We start from the raw sequence: 16,220 nt of genomic DNA, 5'->3' as shown, positions 1-16,220 counted from the left end.
CTTTATCTCAGTCACCAACGTTCTCAATTCTAGACAAAGATTCTAGGTTTTTTTTTTTTTTTTCCATAGTTGGTCTCATTTTTTATTTTATTTTATTAAATCATAGCTGTGTACATTGATATGATCATGGGGCATCATTCACTAGCTTCACAGACCATTTGACATACTTTCATCACACTGGTTAACATAGCCTTCCTGGCATTCTCTCAGTTACTGTGCCAAGACACTTACATTCCACATTTACCAAGTTTCACATATACCCTTGTAAGATGCACCGCTGGTGTAATCCCACCAATCCCCATCCCTCTACCCACCTCCCCCCTCCCTCCCCTCCCTTTCCCCCTTCCCCCTATTCTTAGGTTGTAACTGGGTTACAGCTTTCATGTGAAAACCCTAAATTTGTTTCATAGTAGGGCTGAGTACATTGGATACTTTTTCTTACATTCTTGACATACTTTACTAAAAAGAATATGTTCCAGCTCCATCCAGTAAACATGAAAGAGGTAAAGTCTCCATCTTTCTTTAAGGCTGCATATTATTTCACTATGTCGCCCTCGGTAGAGTTCTGTGACGTCACAGCTCACAGCAACCTCAAACTCAGGCTTAAGCAATTCTCTTGCCTCAGCCTCCCAAGTAGCTGGGATTACAGGAGCCTGCCACAACACCAGGCTATTTTTTTGTTGCAGTTGTCATTGTTGTTTAGCAGGCCTGTGCCAGGTTTGAACCTGCCACCCTCAGTGAATGTGGCTGGCGTGATGTCGTAACCACTGGGCTACAGGTGCTAAGCCAAGATTCTAGGTTCTTAGGGCAGGGTCCGTGGCTGGGCTTTAGGCTGCCAACTCCCCCCTTACATGTGAATTGTTATATATGTAGTCACATGTGCCACAATGACATTTTAGTCAATGACAGACCCTATATATAACAGTGATTTCATAAGAATATAATGGAGCTGAAAAATTCCTAGCATCTCTAGTGACATTGTAGCATTCTGCATTACCCATATTTGTGGTAATGCTGGTGTAAACCTACTGTGTTGCTAGTTGTTTAGAGTCTAGCACACACAATTATGTGCCGTACATAACACTTGATAATGATAATAAATGACTGTGTTACTGGTGTGACTGCTATATGTTACTTTTAATCATTATTTTATTTTTTTGGAGACACAGAATCTTACTTTGTTGTGACATCATAGCTCACAGCAACCTCAAACTCTTGGACTCAAGCTATTTTCTTGCCTAGGGCTCCCAAATAGCTGGGACTACTGGTATCCGCCACAATGTCCAGCTATTTTAGAGAACAGGTCTCACTCTGGCTCAGGCTGGTCTTGAACCTGTGAGCTCAGGCAATCCACCTGCCTTGGCCTCCCAGAGTGCTAGAATTATAGGTGTGAGCCACCGTGCCCAGCTTAATCAATATTCTAAAGTATACTTATAAAAAAAGTTAACTGTAGAACAACCCCAGCAGGCCCTTCAAGAGTATTACAGAAGAAGGCACTGTTATCATTAGAGATGACAGCTCCATGCCTGTCACCTTTGGAGACCTCTAGTGAGACGGTATGTGGAGATGGAAAACAGGGATACTAATGATCCTAACCCATGTAGGCCTAAGCTGAGATGTACCTTAGTTTTTAATTAAAGTCTAAAAAATAAAAATAAAAAATTTTAAACATAGAAAAAAAGGGCGGCGCCTATGGCTCAGTGAGTAGGGCGCTGGCCCCATATACCAAGGGTGGCAGGTTCGAACCTGGCCCTGGCCAAACTGCAACAAAAAATAGCTGGGCATTGTGGCGAGCGCCTGTAGTCCCAGCTACGCGGGAAGCTGAGGCAAGAGAATCACCTAAGCCCAAGAGCTGGAGGTTGCTGTGAGCTGTGACGCCGCAACACTCTACAGAGGGCAACAAAGTAAGACTCTGCCTCTAAAAAAATAAAAGAACAAAAGCCTATAGTAGCACAGTGGTTATGACACCAGCCACATACACCGAGGGTGGCAGGTTCGAACCCAGCCTGAGCCAGCTAAACAACAACGACAACTCCAACAAAAAAATAGCCGGGCATTGTGGCGGGCACCTATAGTCTCAGCTACTTGAGAGGCTGAGGCAAGAGAACTGCTTGAGCCCAAGATTTGAGGTTGCTGTGAGCTATGATGCCATGGCACTGTAACCAGGGCGACATAATGAGACTCTGTCTCTTAAAAAAAAAAAAACAAAAACCTTGGGTAGGGCCTGTGGCTCAAAGGAGTAGGGCGCTAGCCCCATATGCCGGAGGTGGTGGGTTCAAACCCAGCCCTGACCAAAACTGCAAAAAAAAAAAAAAAAACTATAGAATAAAAATACAAAGAAAATATTTTTGTACAGCTGTACAGTGTTTGTATTTTAAGCTAAGTACTGTTACAAAACAGTCAAAAAGTTAAAGAAAATTAAAAAGTTTATAAAGTAAAAAGTTATAGCATGCTAAAGTAAATTATTAAAAATAAAATTAAAAACAATTTAGTATAGACCACATAGACAGCACTGATACAGCCTACAGCAGTGCACAGTAATATCCTTGTCTTTACATTCACTCACCACTAACTCACCCAGTGTAACATCCAGTCCTACAAGCTCCATTCATAGTTAAGTGCCCTATAGAGGCATACTATTTTTTCTTTTTCTTTTTTTTTTTTTTGAGATAGGGTCTTGCTCTGTCACCCAGGGTAGGGTGCAGTGGCACAATTGTAGTTTACTGCGGCCTTAAACTCCTGGGCTCAGATGATCCCCCTACCTCAGCCTCCTGGGTAGCTGAGATTATAGGCACATGCCACCACGCCCAGCTTATTATTTTGTAGAGAAGGGGGCTTGCTATGTTGCCCAAGCTGGCATCCAGATCCTGACTTCAAGCAACTTCCTGCCTTGGCCTACCAAAGTGCTGGGATTACAGACATGAGCCACCATGTGCTGCCCACTTTTTATCTTTTATACCATACAAGGTTTGACAATTTTGTGAACTTGTCACTGTTCAGTTACGTTAGCAGTACTTGTACAAAAAACTCAATAAGGTTTCATGAACTTGGTCTATCAGTTCTCAGTGTTTGTTCGTGTAGATGCGTTGTGGTGTCTTGCTTAGTGGCATTCATTGTTGTGTGTTTTTGTGTGCCACTGTGGGAATGTTGGAGCTTCAGTTAGAGCAAGGAATAAACCTTCATAAATTTCTTGTTAAACTTGGCAAGAGTGGAAGTAAAATCAGAGATATGTTAATCCAAGTTTATGGAGATGATGTCCTGAAGAAAACAGTAGTGTACATATGGATTTCTGAGGGAAGAGAAAGTCACTGATGAAAAGAGGTCAGTAACCAGCAGAACTGACAAAATTATCAGCTGACTGGGAGAGGCACAGCAGACCAAGCAAACAGCGAGAGAGAAACACTTAGGAAAATATTAACTGAAAATCTTGCCCCAAGACTCGTGGCTCTTGCATCATGACAACATGCTAGCTCACACAGCACTGTCTGTAAAGAGGTTTTAGCCAGTAAACAAATAACTATTGGAACACCCACCCAATTCACCTGATCTGGCCTCTGGTGACTTTTTTCTTTACCTAAAGATAAAGGAAATATTGAAAGGAAGATATTTTGATGACATTCAAGACATCAAGGGTAATAAGACAACAGCTCTGACAGCCATTCCAGAAAAAGGGTTTCAAAACTGCTTTTAAGGGTGGATTAGGCACTGGCATCAGTGCACAGCTTCCCAAGGGAGTACTCCAAAGTAATTCGAAGGTGACTATAGTGATATTCTACAATGAGGTACGTATTTTTCTAGGATGAGTTTGCAAACTTAACTATCAGACCTTTCTTTTTTTTTTTGAGACAGAGTCTCATTATGTTGCTGTTGGTTGATAGCCCTGGTATCACAGCTCACAGCAACCTCCAACTCTTGGGCTTAAGTGATTCTCTTGCCTCAGCCTCCCAAGTAGCTGAGAGTACAGGCACCCACCACTATGCCCAGCTATTTTTTTGTTGTAGTTGTCATTGTTGTTTAGCAGGCCGAGGCCAGGTTTGAACCTGCTGGCCCCAATGTATGTGGCCGGTGCCCTAACCATTGAGCTATGGGCCCTCATATTTTTACTGTACCTTTTCTGTTTAGATACTTAAATACCATTTGTTCCAACTGACACAGTAACATGCTATACAGGTTTGCAACCTAGGCACGATAGACCCCATGTAGCTCAGGTGTGCAGTAGGCCATCCCATCAGGTTTGCATAAGTATACTCTGTGATCTTTTCACAATGATGAAATCACTGAAGGACACATTTCTCAGACTTTATCCTACTGTTAAGTGGCACATGACTATATATGCATCTTTAAGGAATCTGAACATATCTCTAACAGGGTTCCCAACCCCAAATGGTTAAGAACCACTACACCAGATTTAAATGATCTAAATACTAATCTGGTAAGAATGCAAGCTCTACACAGTATGAATCTTTGTTCTGTTCACTAATGCATCATAAGTGCCTAAGACAGGTCCTAAAACACAGAAGGTACTCAGTCTTAAGTGGGCAGGGCTGCATGGTTTCTGGTCATGGCTTACTCTGAATGCCTTAAAAAAAGAGTAAACGCAGGACCTTTCACACAAGGCACAAGATTTTTTTTCATGATCAAAGTCATCTAACTTAGTGGGTAGCTCTATTACCATCCCAGTATCAGATTTTGTAACAACTTTGGGCAGCCTTGCTAGATAATCTAAAAGAGTAGTTCCAAATCTGGGATCTGGGATTTTTATCTGGGGTAGCTGTTTCAAAATGCCAACCCATTCTCCACTTGCCTCTCCCCAGCTGTGATTAAGTTGGTCTAATTTAGAGCCCAGTTAATAAATATTTTGAAAAAGTTCCCTATGTGACTGATACCTTCCATTTGTTCTCACCCCATGAGAAGTAATGATTTAAGAAATAAATCTAAGCAGGATCCAAAAAAGCAAACACAAACACAGAGTTTACCAGGCTCATGATAAAGTGATTTGAGGAAGACAGGGTACATGTGGGTTAGATATGCCTTGTTCAGAGATCAAACAAGACAAAGTTAAGTGGAGAATCTACCTTTTTTACCAACTCCATCTGTCAGGTACAGACGATCCATCAGGTAGCTTCTTCACAAGGGGTTAAGAGAACACGACAAAGAGCCTGTCTGAGGAAGACACAGACTACATTTTTATAATGGCTTAGTCCAAATTCAGTAAAAACTGGCAAAGTGCTCTCATTCCAAACATGCCCAGAACTCAGCTAATCCCCTTGCTGTAGAGTCAGAAAAGAATGTGCAGAATTATGAAACCCCTACTCCCCAAATAGGAGGAGTTCCTTCTCTTGAATGCATAGGCTGAACTCATAGACTATTCACTCCTAATTACAAACTAGGTAAGGAAATGAAAGTAAGGTGCTTCTCAACAAAGGCACTCTCCTTCTAACCTTTATGATTTGTAAACATCCTTTACCCTGCCTCCACTAAGAACCAAGCCCTTGCCAACCTCAATTCATTATCAATTGGCAAACAAGAACAGAAACTACCCCCAGAGTAATGGTAATGGTTTCCCTCTGGGAAATCCTGGGGAAGGGGTGTACTAAGGTTAGCCCCTCCAAGACACATTTTCTTTGGACTTAACAATGCAGCTAATTACACTGAGAACAACATGTCCCCAACCAGCTTGGTCTCTTTTCAGTTACAAACCTGAAGTAAACAGATTCTACAGCAGCTACAAGTCTGTTACCAAGGCCACTGTATTGATCAGTATAATTAACATTCACAATTCATCTAGTCCAGCATGACAAGCCAGCTGGGCTACTCTCCATAAGTGAACGCTGGGAATCTTCATGTCTTGCTTGCTAAGAAGTCTGGTGCTCAGAAGCTGGGCAATAAAAATTCAAGTACTGAATTAGAAGTTGGATACCACTACCTATTGACAGGAAACAGAATTAGTTACCAGAAAAGTCTCTACGAAATCACCTGTTTCAATTTCTAAAGCAGGAAAATTCTGAAGGTCTCCCTTTCCCCTAAATACTGCCTAAGTGATGTACTTAAAGGAAAGAAAACACAAAAAAATGTAGTGCCAACTAAAGCCTGAGCTTCTGGCTAGGACAAACACTGGCCCAGTTCCCAGAAAACTAATTATAAGAAGGTATGTTTCAAAGACAAGGGCACATATAGCTTTTGAGCATTGAGCTTAGCCTTTGGCGCAGAAGGGGCAGCCAGGGTTGTAGGATATGAACCACAAGTTTGCCCAGCACTGTTGGGCAGAGCTGTTAATACTTTCAGAGCTCCAACATACCTTCCAAGATCAAACTGGTCAACTAATCACTGGCCCCTAACTCTCAAACACCCTAAGTGAAAACCTCCTTGTTTCTTAAATCCAAAGTTTGTGTAAAACAGAGCACTGGATTCAACTTTGAGCAGTATCTCTAATCTAAGGGTTTAAAACTTATTTCAATGCAAGGGAACACTTTTACAATTCTGCGGGGACTGCAAACTAATACAGCCTTTTTGGAAGGAAGTATGGGGTATCCTCAAAGAACTCAAACTAGACCTCCCATTTGATCCTGCAATCCCATTTGTGGGCATCCACCCAGAAGAAAAAAAATTATTTTATTATAAGAACATTTGCACTAGACTGTTTATCGCAGCTCAATTTTCAATTGCCAAATTGTGGAAACAGCCTAAATGCCTAACAATCCAGGAATGGATTAACAAGCTGTGGTATATGTATACTATGGAATACTATACAGCCACTAGAAAGGATGGAGACTTTATATCTTTTGTATTAACCTAGATGGAAGTGGAACGCGTTCTTCTTAGTAAAGCAGCACAAGAATGGAGAAGCAAGAATCCAATGTATTCAATTCTGATATAAGGACAATTGATGACCTTGTACATGTGGGGGGTGGGAGAATGGGAGAGTTGAGAGAGGGAAGAAGGGAGGGGGGTGGGGAAGTCATGGTGTGTGACACATCTCTTGGGGGCAGGACACAACTATAAGAGGGACTTTACCTAACAAATGCAATCAGGGCAACCTGGTTCTCTGTACCCTCGATGAATCACCAATAAACAACAACAACAAAAAACTTGTTTCAGTGGTGAGAAATTCAAGTTCCCTTCTCCATTACATCTAAGTATATTCCTAAACCTACTACTACTGGGCTAAGCAGCTGGAGGCATGTATTTAGAAGTCTTCTGCCTTATCTCCTGCTTCTGGCATTATAAACTGATTTACTAAAGTGTTGGGAATTCTCATCAATTTCTTACCTGTAGTTCTTGGTACTCTCTTATCACCCATGTGAGAAGGATCTAAGAAAAACACTTCATGCCAGTGGACAGGGAAAGCGAATCAAAGCCACCACCACCAGCGAATCAAAGCCACCACCAGCCCAACTTACTTTCTCCTAGGGATGATCATCCACATTACTTTATTCAATAAACAGTGATAGTACTGTGTGCATACGTGTGTGTGTATATATATATATATATGTATGTATGTGAGACATGTTTCTTGCCTTCAATATATTCCATCTAGAGAAATCAAATCATAAGAGTAAGATTCAGTCAAGTATCAGGTTAGCCCTTAAAATAATTTGAGAAATACTACAGTGAAATCTATTTTTAAGAGGCACAGGAAAGCAAATTATTTTGTTTAGTTTTGATACTCAGTCTAGTATTCCAAACACTCTTACGGAAACTTTGTGGGGGGTTTAGGGGCATCCACACTTCATGTGAAGAGCAGCAGTCCTGAGACAGTACAAAAGCCCCTAAAGTGGCTGAAATACTGTTTTGAATGTGCCTGAGTTGAACCCTCAAGGCATTTATAATGAGTCCCTTGGGAAGCTGAGGAGCATCCCAAAGAGGGGGATGACAATACCAACAACCTCAGCTTTATTCCAAACCCCGCAACAAACTGCAGGCTGGAAACTTAATCTCTTAGCAGTTTCCGGACATGCACTAGAAAGAGCGACTGTGGCTTAGAAGCCTGGCCTTCTAAATCAGGGTTTTTTTTAAATCTAGGATCTATTAGTGAGTTTCAGGAGTCCCACAAATCCTCTAAAAGTATATGCAAATTTTTGTGCTCCTGAATTTTTCTGAGGAAAGAATTATGATTTTCATAAAAGTCTTCAAAAGATCTGCTACTCAAGAGATTAAGAACCATTGTTAGAGTCTCTAATCCAGGGACTCTTAAAAGCATTGCCTCAAAAAAAAAAAATAATAAGTCTATTTCAATTCTCTACCTTGTACACAGATTTATCTATTTACTGACCTCTCTTCTGAAACTGGAAACAGAGATGGGAGTGTGCATTTTAAAAATTCAAAGTGATGTCTCTTTTCTACATCTCCAAAATAAAGTTTATAGTCACAAAAGCCCAAAGAAGTTTTCCTTAAAGTCTTTGAGGAAGGAGATGAAGTGGCACTGGTCAAAGAGGGCAGATCAGAATCTCTGTACTATTAACATATCTGATAGGTATATCTTGCTCTCTTTTAATGTCAGGCTTTGCGGACCATAAAGGAAACAGGTCTTGGCCCAAAAAGCTTTAACTTGAGGTCAAGCTAGGCCTGGAGGAAAGGGATGAAGTAATTCCCATTATGTCCATGGAACTCTGTGCCCAAAAGGTTCACCTTAATACAATTAATAAGTACCATGAGATTGGAGCCATTTCTTAAAATCACAACTTCCCAAATCCTTCCATTGTTTATTATGAACAGCTTCATTCAGGAGACCTAAATGAATGGAAATGAGCTACACTCATCTCCTCTAGGCCTTCAGCTGAAGCTGCCTTTTGCCATTCATGAAATTACCATCTACCTCACATGAGGCATGCACACTGTGGATTAGCACATCGGCTTCAGCACATTAGCACTTGCCTTGGCACATAGGCTCTGCGGGATTCCACTGATGCCACCATAGGTGCACGGGTTCAGGAAAGAAGACAAAAACATCTCAGCAATAGGGTGTGCTCTTGCTGGGCAACTCTTCAGATTGTGAAGAACTCAGCCTGAGGCAAGTCCAAGATGAACAGCATGGAACACTGAGCAGTTCCAATCCCCCCGCCCCCCAATTTATTAAGCCTCATTTTCATCACACGGCTAAGTACAGGGTGTTCATTTTAAAAGCAGTAAACTAGCTTGAGCTGGTATAGGAGAACATGCTAAGCCTATTAAGCCTCACAGGTTAAGGACACAGGCACACGAGCGGAGGCACTGAAGCTTCCATGGCAAGAGAGCAGAAGCATGCTTGGTTAAACTTGTGGTTCTCTCCAAGTCCTTTTCCCAATCTCTTCCCCAGGATTCCAAATACCACCTTTTACCATGTGTCCTATTTGGGCAGTACATTATTAAGCTCCACTGTATACTGCCAAGTATTGTTTTACACATTCTGAGATTAAAGTACCAGGGTGAATCCTTTAGTAAAATGAACAGAGATGGAAACAAAAATGAAAGCGGTCTGAGTCTCAACAGAGGCATGGGTACTCCACCGGATTTCTGTAACTGGCATGGAGCAAAGGCCACATATTTCTGCAGGAGGAAATCAGTTGTACATAATTAGGAGCAGGCTGTTAAGAGCAATGTGAAATAGTACCTGGGCAAGGGAGTTGGCATACATAGGGACAGGATCTGAAAGTAGCTATGTAACATGGTAAGTCACAGTTCAGAAGAGCCTAGCTTTGAGTCTGACAAACACCTACATTTTACAAGTACATATGTATTACGGGGGGTGGGGTCAGGGAGTGGTGAGGTAGAGCACATCTCAGTTCCACCACAAGCTCTAAGCCAGGGGTTCTCAACCTTCCTAATGCCGTGGTTGAGAACCGCTGCTCTAAGCTCTCTCACTGTCTCCGCACTCCCTTGTAATCAACAAATAAGTTCTACATAAAATAACATTTTTGTTAGAAAAAAAGTTCTCCTATTGAAAAAGACATTCCAATAAAAACATCTTTGTTTTGGCTCTTCAATAATATTTCAAAATTAGATACTCTCATTTGAATGACCATACTGCATCATCCAGAGAATTATAAATAGGGTGACCACATAAACCAGGGTACTTTTCAGAGTGTAAGAAGGCACTCATCGATCAGCATGCTAGGATAATGGATAAATATCCAGAACTGTACCAGGCAAATCAGGATATACAGTCACTCTAGGTATAAAGAAATAAACACACTAATATTTACTAAATGTTAATCCTCTCAACTAATCCATTATTCCTCATTTTATAGATGAGAAAATGGAGGCTCAAACAGGTTAAGTTACTTGTCTAAGGTCACACAGCTATTAGATGATAGAAACTGAAGGTAAACCTGACTCCAAAAATCAAATGCTTAACTTACATTGTACTACTTCTCATAGTTTTAGGAACAAAAAGGAGACATTAAGGACGTCTTACATAACAGCCAAGCAACAGTGGGGCAATAAGACAACTAGCCGAGTCAAAGGAAACCATAATCAAAAGGCAAACACAATTCTACGTGAATTTTTAGTGCTTTTCACATAGTAAGCTATTCAAAGGAAAAATTGTGGTAAGAATCTGTCTTCAACTTAGGATACTCATTTCAGGTTGGAAAAAACTGAGGTCTATGTACATGTATTATCCTTCACACATACTGAGGACGCTTCTGACCCACCTCAGTAGGATGTGTTCTGAATTATTATTCATTTATGAATTATAGGTTCAGTATAAAAAAGATGGTCCTTTCAAATAAAAATTTAATACATCCCCAAACTTGCAAAACAAACAGATATAATTCTCCTTTACCAAGTAGTTCCTTTAAAACAACCCCTATAATATCTATAAAGGGTATTTACAGATGACTACACAAGAAATTATATTGGTTAATACACTCTGGATCCAAATGATACCCTCCTGACAAAAGGTACACGTTTGTAATCTTGCCAACAAAAGATCAGACAATGAACAGACTTCTGTTATGAGTTAAATGTCTAAAGCAGTGGTTCTCAACCTTCCTAATGCCATGACCCTTTAATACAGTTCCTATGGGTCATGACCCACAGGTTGAGAACCGCTGGTCTAAAGGTACTTGGAACAAAGTAATTGGGAAACTAGAGTGCAACTAAACTAAAAACAAGAAAAAGAGAGGTAATCAACATTATGAAGAAATCTTAAACAGAGGATCTTCTTGTACCCAATTCCTATTTCAGAGTCTGCTACTAAAACACTGGCATTTTAAAGAGAATCAAGAGATATTAATGATGTGGAGAATACAGGAAATGTCAACCTATCCAATCTCTTCTCAGTGATCCTGAGAAGTACTGGTGTAAATTCCATAAATTTATTCCATAAATAAAACTACACCAAAAATTAGCCATACAATAGCCCCAATGAGCAAAGGAGCATCTTGGATTTCATCTATCAGGTTAACATCTATGCAGTACTCGCTGGGGCTCTATTTAGGGGCTTTCTAACTTACAGCTGACTTTTTTTTTTTTTGTAGAGACAGAGTCTCACTGTACCGCCCTCGGTTAGAGTGCCGTGGCGTCACATGGCTCACAGCAACCTCCAACTCCTGGGCTTACGCGATTCTCTTGCCTCAGCCTCCCGAGCAGCTGGGACTACAGGCGCCCGCCACAACGCCCAGCTATTTTTTGTTGCAGTTTGGCCGGGGCTGGGTCTGAACCCTCCACCCTCGGCATATGGGGCCGGCGCCCTACTCACTGAGCCACAGGCGCCACCCTACAGCTGACTTTTTTGATGAACTAGTGCCACATATGCTTCATTCAAATAAAGAATATCCCATAAACAAAAGTGGTTTCTTTTTTATTCTTCTCTGTATTTTCCTGGTGGTAAGGGTCTGATTGCACAGATTTTAGGTCAAATGCCCCATCTAGTGCTCCAGACAGTCCTCTCAACCTTCAGAAGCTCAGAGAACCACAAATGTTTCAACAGACACTCCATACCTACTGCAGGAGGTTTCATCAGCCAATTGGAGATTTGGGTTTACTCTAAGAAAAAAGAACTAACTTGACAGTGTCAATTTCCAAAGGTCAAGGACAGTTATCACCCCTGGAGAACTAGATGACTTATTTGTTTTGACTGATAACGGTCAACATTAAAAAAAGGTCTTCAGTTGTGGTACAGTGTACACTTTCTTACAATTCAAGGTCTCCTTTTCTCACCTCAAATTTTCCTGTCCATACCATCTGAAATCACTAGTGACAGTCATGAACAAGCCTTACCATGTGAATCATTAATAAGGTCCCGTGAAAATTTTTTCAGAACTTTGTGTCAGGAAAAGTCATCTTTCTGAGGAATTGGGATGCCTGTTAAGGAGAGTAACTGCTTCTCTTTATTCTGTGGCTGCCAGGAAGTTAAGAGTTGCATGTGATGATCAATCTCATCAGCTATCTTAGCCCTCAGGATTAACAATAACTTTTCCTTCTATAGTTTTGACTTCCTATTTATATCATATATCTGCCTTGTGTTATAAGCCAACTCAAATGCTCAATAGAAGAGTATAAATTATTGACCATTTTTTAAAAAATCACTTTTGCTATCTTAACTCCCAACATGTCACTACCTCCACTTCCACATTAGGCATTTATTTGGCAGATGACGAAACTGAAGCACAGAAGCTAATTGTTTAAGGTGGTACCCATTCAGATGGCTTGACACCCAGACATCTCAAACCTTGACTCAAACCAGTAAGCCCTATTATGTTCACAGCACTGTAGTAGACCCAATGGCATACAAAACTAAGTCATGATCATAGCTGAAGAACCCAGATATCTATGCTTTTAATTGACGGACAGCCACTCAATCTCAAAGCAAACAAAGTAAATAAAAGCTGACCTAAACATTATACTGGGATCTGAGCTAAATGAGGATCATCAAGGTCACCCTGAATTATCTTCTGACATTAGGAATGTCTTCAGAACCTGAGGGACCTCAGGGCTTTGAAATGATCCCGGATTACTTGGTCTAGAGCAAGACTGGAATTCTCATAGGTAAAGGACTATAGCATTTGAAGAGTTTCTTTCCTCATGCCTTTCAGTACTATGTCAAGTGACTTTTTTCTCTTTTCCCAGGATTTCTCACATTATGAACACATGGCAAAAGTACAAAAATGAGTTAAGTCATAATGTTCAATTCAACTGAAGTGAAAAACAGATTACCTAGGACTTGCTATGTGACCTTGACTAGTCCTCAACCGATCCATTAACTAAATAAATGCCTTTCATCATCACTAGGGGAAGGGTAATTAGTCATCGTAAACCTCTTTAATAGAAAGTGATAATAAACACTAAACGATAAAGCTCACAGCAAGATCAATAAGAAACACAAGGGCACATTTACCAGTAAATGGAAACTTACAATGGGGTCTTCTCACACTCTTGGCAGAGACTGCTTCTTTTATCTAATGGAGTATGGGTCTAAGATCATTAGCACTTGGCCTGACAATAATACACGGTAGCAATATTCCCCCTTGGTAGAAGAGAGGAAAAGGAATATTTATTCCTGGTAGGGAGCCATACTCACATCTCAGTTACTAGTTAGCCAGGTGGGCAATTAATATTTGAGTTTCTACTACATGCTAGGTATAAAGCTAGGCGCATCAGATACAATAGTGAACAAAAGTTCCTGCCTTTATGGGAGTTTACAACGTATAATACAGACTCTGTCTTATCAACGGTGGTACTTAGAAGAATACAAGCTTACTAAAATAAAGGCAAGCAACAATAAAGATGCCCAGTCCTCTGAAGCAACAAGACAAAAGAGGATGGGTTAATGGGGGAGAGAAAAAGTCTGGGAATCAGGGTATCAGGGCTTTCACATTCTTCCCCATAATTCATCTCACGCACCACTCTTAAGCATTCTGCTTATGAGGACTGTGACTATTTCTCCAAAGAACTGTGCAGATTACAAAAGGTTATTCCCATAACAAAGCAGTCAGCTGAACTGAGCATTAAACGTAAAGTAATCAGACCTTTTTAGAATCAAGGGACTTTCCACAATCTTTTAAATAAATTGTTGGTAATAACTTAATTTTGTGAGAAAACAACTACATCACACATGGTGATTGTCTTTTCAATCTTGCCTTTGATTTCTGGAGTGGTACATTAATTCACTTAAAAAAAAAAAAGGCATTTTTCACACTCAAGGCAGCTTAATTAGCTGAGGTGTAAGAGCCTCCAGCAAATCTTGCTCTGTTAACCTTATACAATCCCTGTATTCCATTAAACACTGCAGGCAGAAAGAACTTCGAAATATTTGTCTTTATACATGAGGGAAATATTTATCTGGGTTTTCACTGGCTTCAGGAAGGTCATGTCTTTGCAAAGGTTCTCTGATCTGTTAACTGGGTGCCAAGTATGTGGAAAGTCAAGATGTGGTTGGCAGTAAATGATCAAAAACCATTGGAGATCTCAATTCCACCACTCAGAGAGCTAGTTATATGAAAAACTCCAAAGGTTACCATTTACAAGAGCAATGGCAGAGTGTCCTTTGAGCTAGCCCACAACACAATAGACTAAACTTGTTCTGCCTCAGTAAGTGCAGTAAAGAATGAGCAATCGTTCCTTACCACCCACTGCTCCAACCCACCCAAGCTCCCTTCTCAAGGGATGCTTAAGTGATCTATTCACATGATTCTAGGATCAACTTGTATCCATGACAGTGTCTGCTGTCACAAACCTCTGAATGTCAATTTCTTAAATATGTTCATGCAACTGAAGACCATACAAGGTGAAAAATCCCAGCTTTTCAATCTCATGCTGCCCTCATTGCCTTCACCTGCATAAAGCTAGCTCCATATTTTCTTTCCTCTTGCCACTCAGCTATCACGTAGCTGTTGGATAAACCGGCCACTGCCCCCAAAGATTTGACGGAAGTTCTCCCAGATTTACCTACTTACCTGAAAGGAGATGTTCTTTAACACCCCCATCCCCTGGGTTGGTCACAGGGGTCAGCTGAGTTGGTTCACCCCCTCCCACTCTCATCTTCAAGGCCATTCAACCAGAAAAAGTCAGCTGCAAATTTGAGGCCTGGCCCTGTCGCGTTTCAGAAAGATCACGGAGAAGTAGGGCCCAGGGACAAAGGAAAGGGAGGTCAGGGTCGGCCTTTTCAGCCCGGGTTAGGCCGGGGGCCGCTCAGCCGCCTCCCCCGCCCACCACGTCAGTTGTTCCTGAACACCCCAAACCATACCCCCTTAAGTCCCAAACTAGCCGGAACCCGAGCCCGGGCTTGCTCGCGCCGCTTCCGCGAGGCCAGGTCCTAGGCCCCCGCCACCACCCGGAGCCCCCGCACCTTCTTGGGCGCCTTGGTGACGGTGGCCATGAACGAGTACTTCTCGGCGTCCTCGATCTCCTTGGCCTGCTTCAGCTCCTCCCCGACCCCGGGTAGCGGCATCGCGTCAGGCATCGACATCCCCTGGCCGGCCCGGCCCGCGGCTGACCCGCCGCCCCCGCCTCTTTCCCTCACGGGCGCCCTCCCGCCTGCCCGCGCGGCACCCTCCGCCACGCGCTCGCCCACCCTCCAGCCACGCCCCGCGTCCAGCTCCGTCGGCTGCCGAGGTGCTTGGGCCGGTGCCTCCTCTACTCGGCAGCCCAAGACAGCCGGACAGCGACAGCCAACACAGGAGCTCCAAACACACCAGCGCCGAGATCCGACCTGCCAGCGCCGCCACCTCCGCTGCACGCAAACACGCACGCAAAGTAAGGGTAGAAGGCAGCGACGCCAAGTCAAGTACTGGCAGCTGGGGGGAACGGGGAGAACCGGCGCTCTGTCTTGACGTCACCACGTTGGGCTGAGCCACAGAAGTGTCGCTCCTCCTCCTTTCCGGCTCGCGGCGTGTGAAATTCCCAGGGTGGCAAGACCCATTGCGCCACCAGGTGGCGTCATTAGCCCTATGAGTAGCGCCTAGTTCCTGCAAAGCCGCGGAGCAGAGGGTCTTTGAGCCGCGGGGTTCTGGGCAAGGCCTCGGAGGGGCGTAAGAAAGGGTGCTCGGGTACAAAGACCGGAGCTCTCTACATGCCACATCCTATGGCCATTCCTAGGAAAAGTGCGATGCCAAGATGTTCCAATCACTCACTGCCTCCGACCCAGGCCCTTTGGACCAGTAGCTCCTTCCCAAGGGACATCGTTTGCCTCTTTGATTTCACAGGGGAAGAACTGAGTCAGAGCAGTATGTCTGGTTTCTGCACAACCCGTGTGACTTCCTCTGCTACCACTTGGCCGTGGGCCTTATTTGAGGCCAATG

The 16,220-nt window shown here is 42.6% G+C and overlaps 1 protein-coding gene across 2 annotated transcripts in view; it reads right to left on the bottom strand.

Annotated features, from left to right (window-relative positions):
* AHCYL1 (adenosylhomocysteinase like 1) overlaps positions 1 to 15,741 on the bottom strand; it is a 46,069-nt gene extending 30,328 nt beyond the window's left edge. Inside the window, exon 1 of one of the 2 annotated variants that reach the window (XM_053590502.1) lies at positions 15,269 to 15,741. In XM_053590502.1, coding sequence (XP_053446477.1) covers positions 15,269 to 15,388 — 120 coding nt within the window. In that variant the 5' untranslated portion in view covers positions 15,389 to 15,741. Of the gene's footprint in view, positions 1 to 14,876 lie in introns of both variants that reach the window. The other variant, XM_053590503.1, reaches the window with a different exon arrangement.
* Positions 15,742 to 16,220: the final 479 nt, after the last annotated feature.

This window comes from Nycticebus coucang, chromosome 5 (assembly GCF_027406575.1).
Source record: "Nycticebus coucang isolate mNycCou1 chromosome 5, mNycCou1.pri, whole genome shotgun sequence".
Taxonomy (NCBI): domain Eukaryota; kingdom Metazoa; phylum Chordata; class Mammalia; order Primates; family Lorisidae; genus Nycticebus; species Nycticebus coucang.
This window is presented reverse-complemented; position numbering and strand designations above follow the sequence as displayed.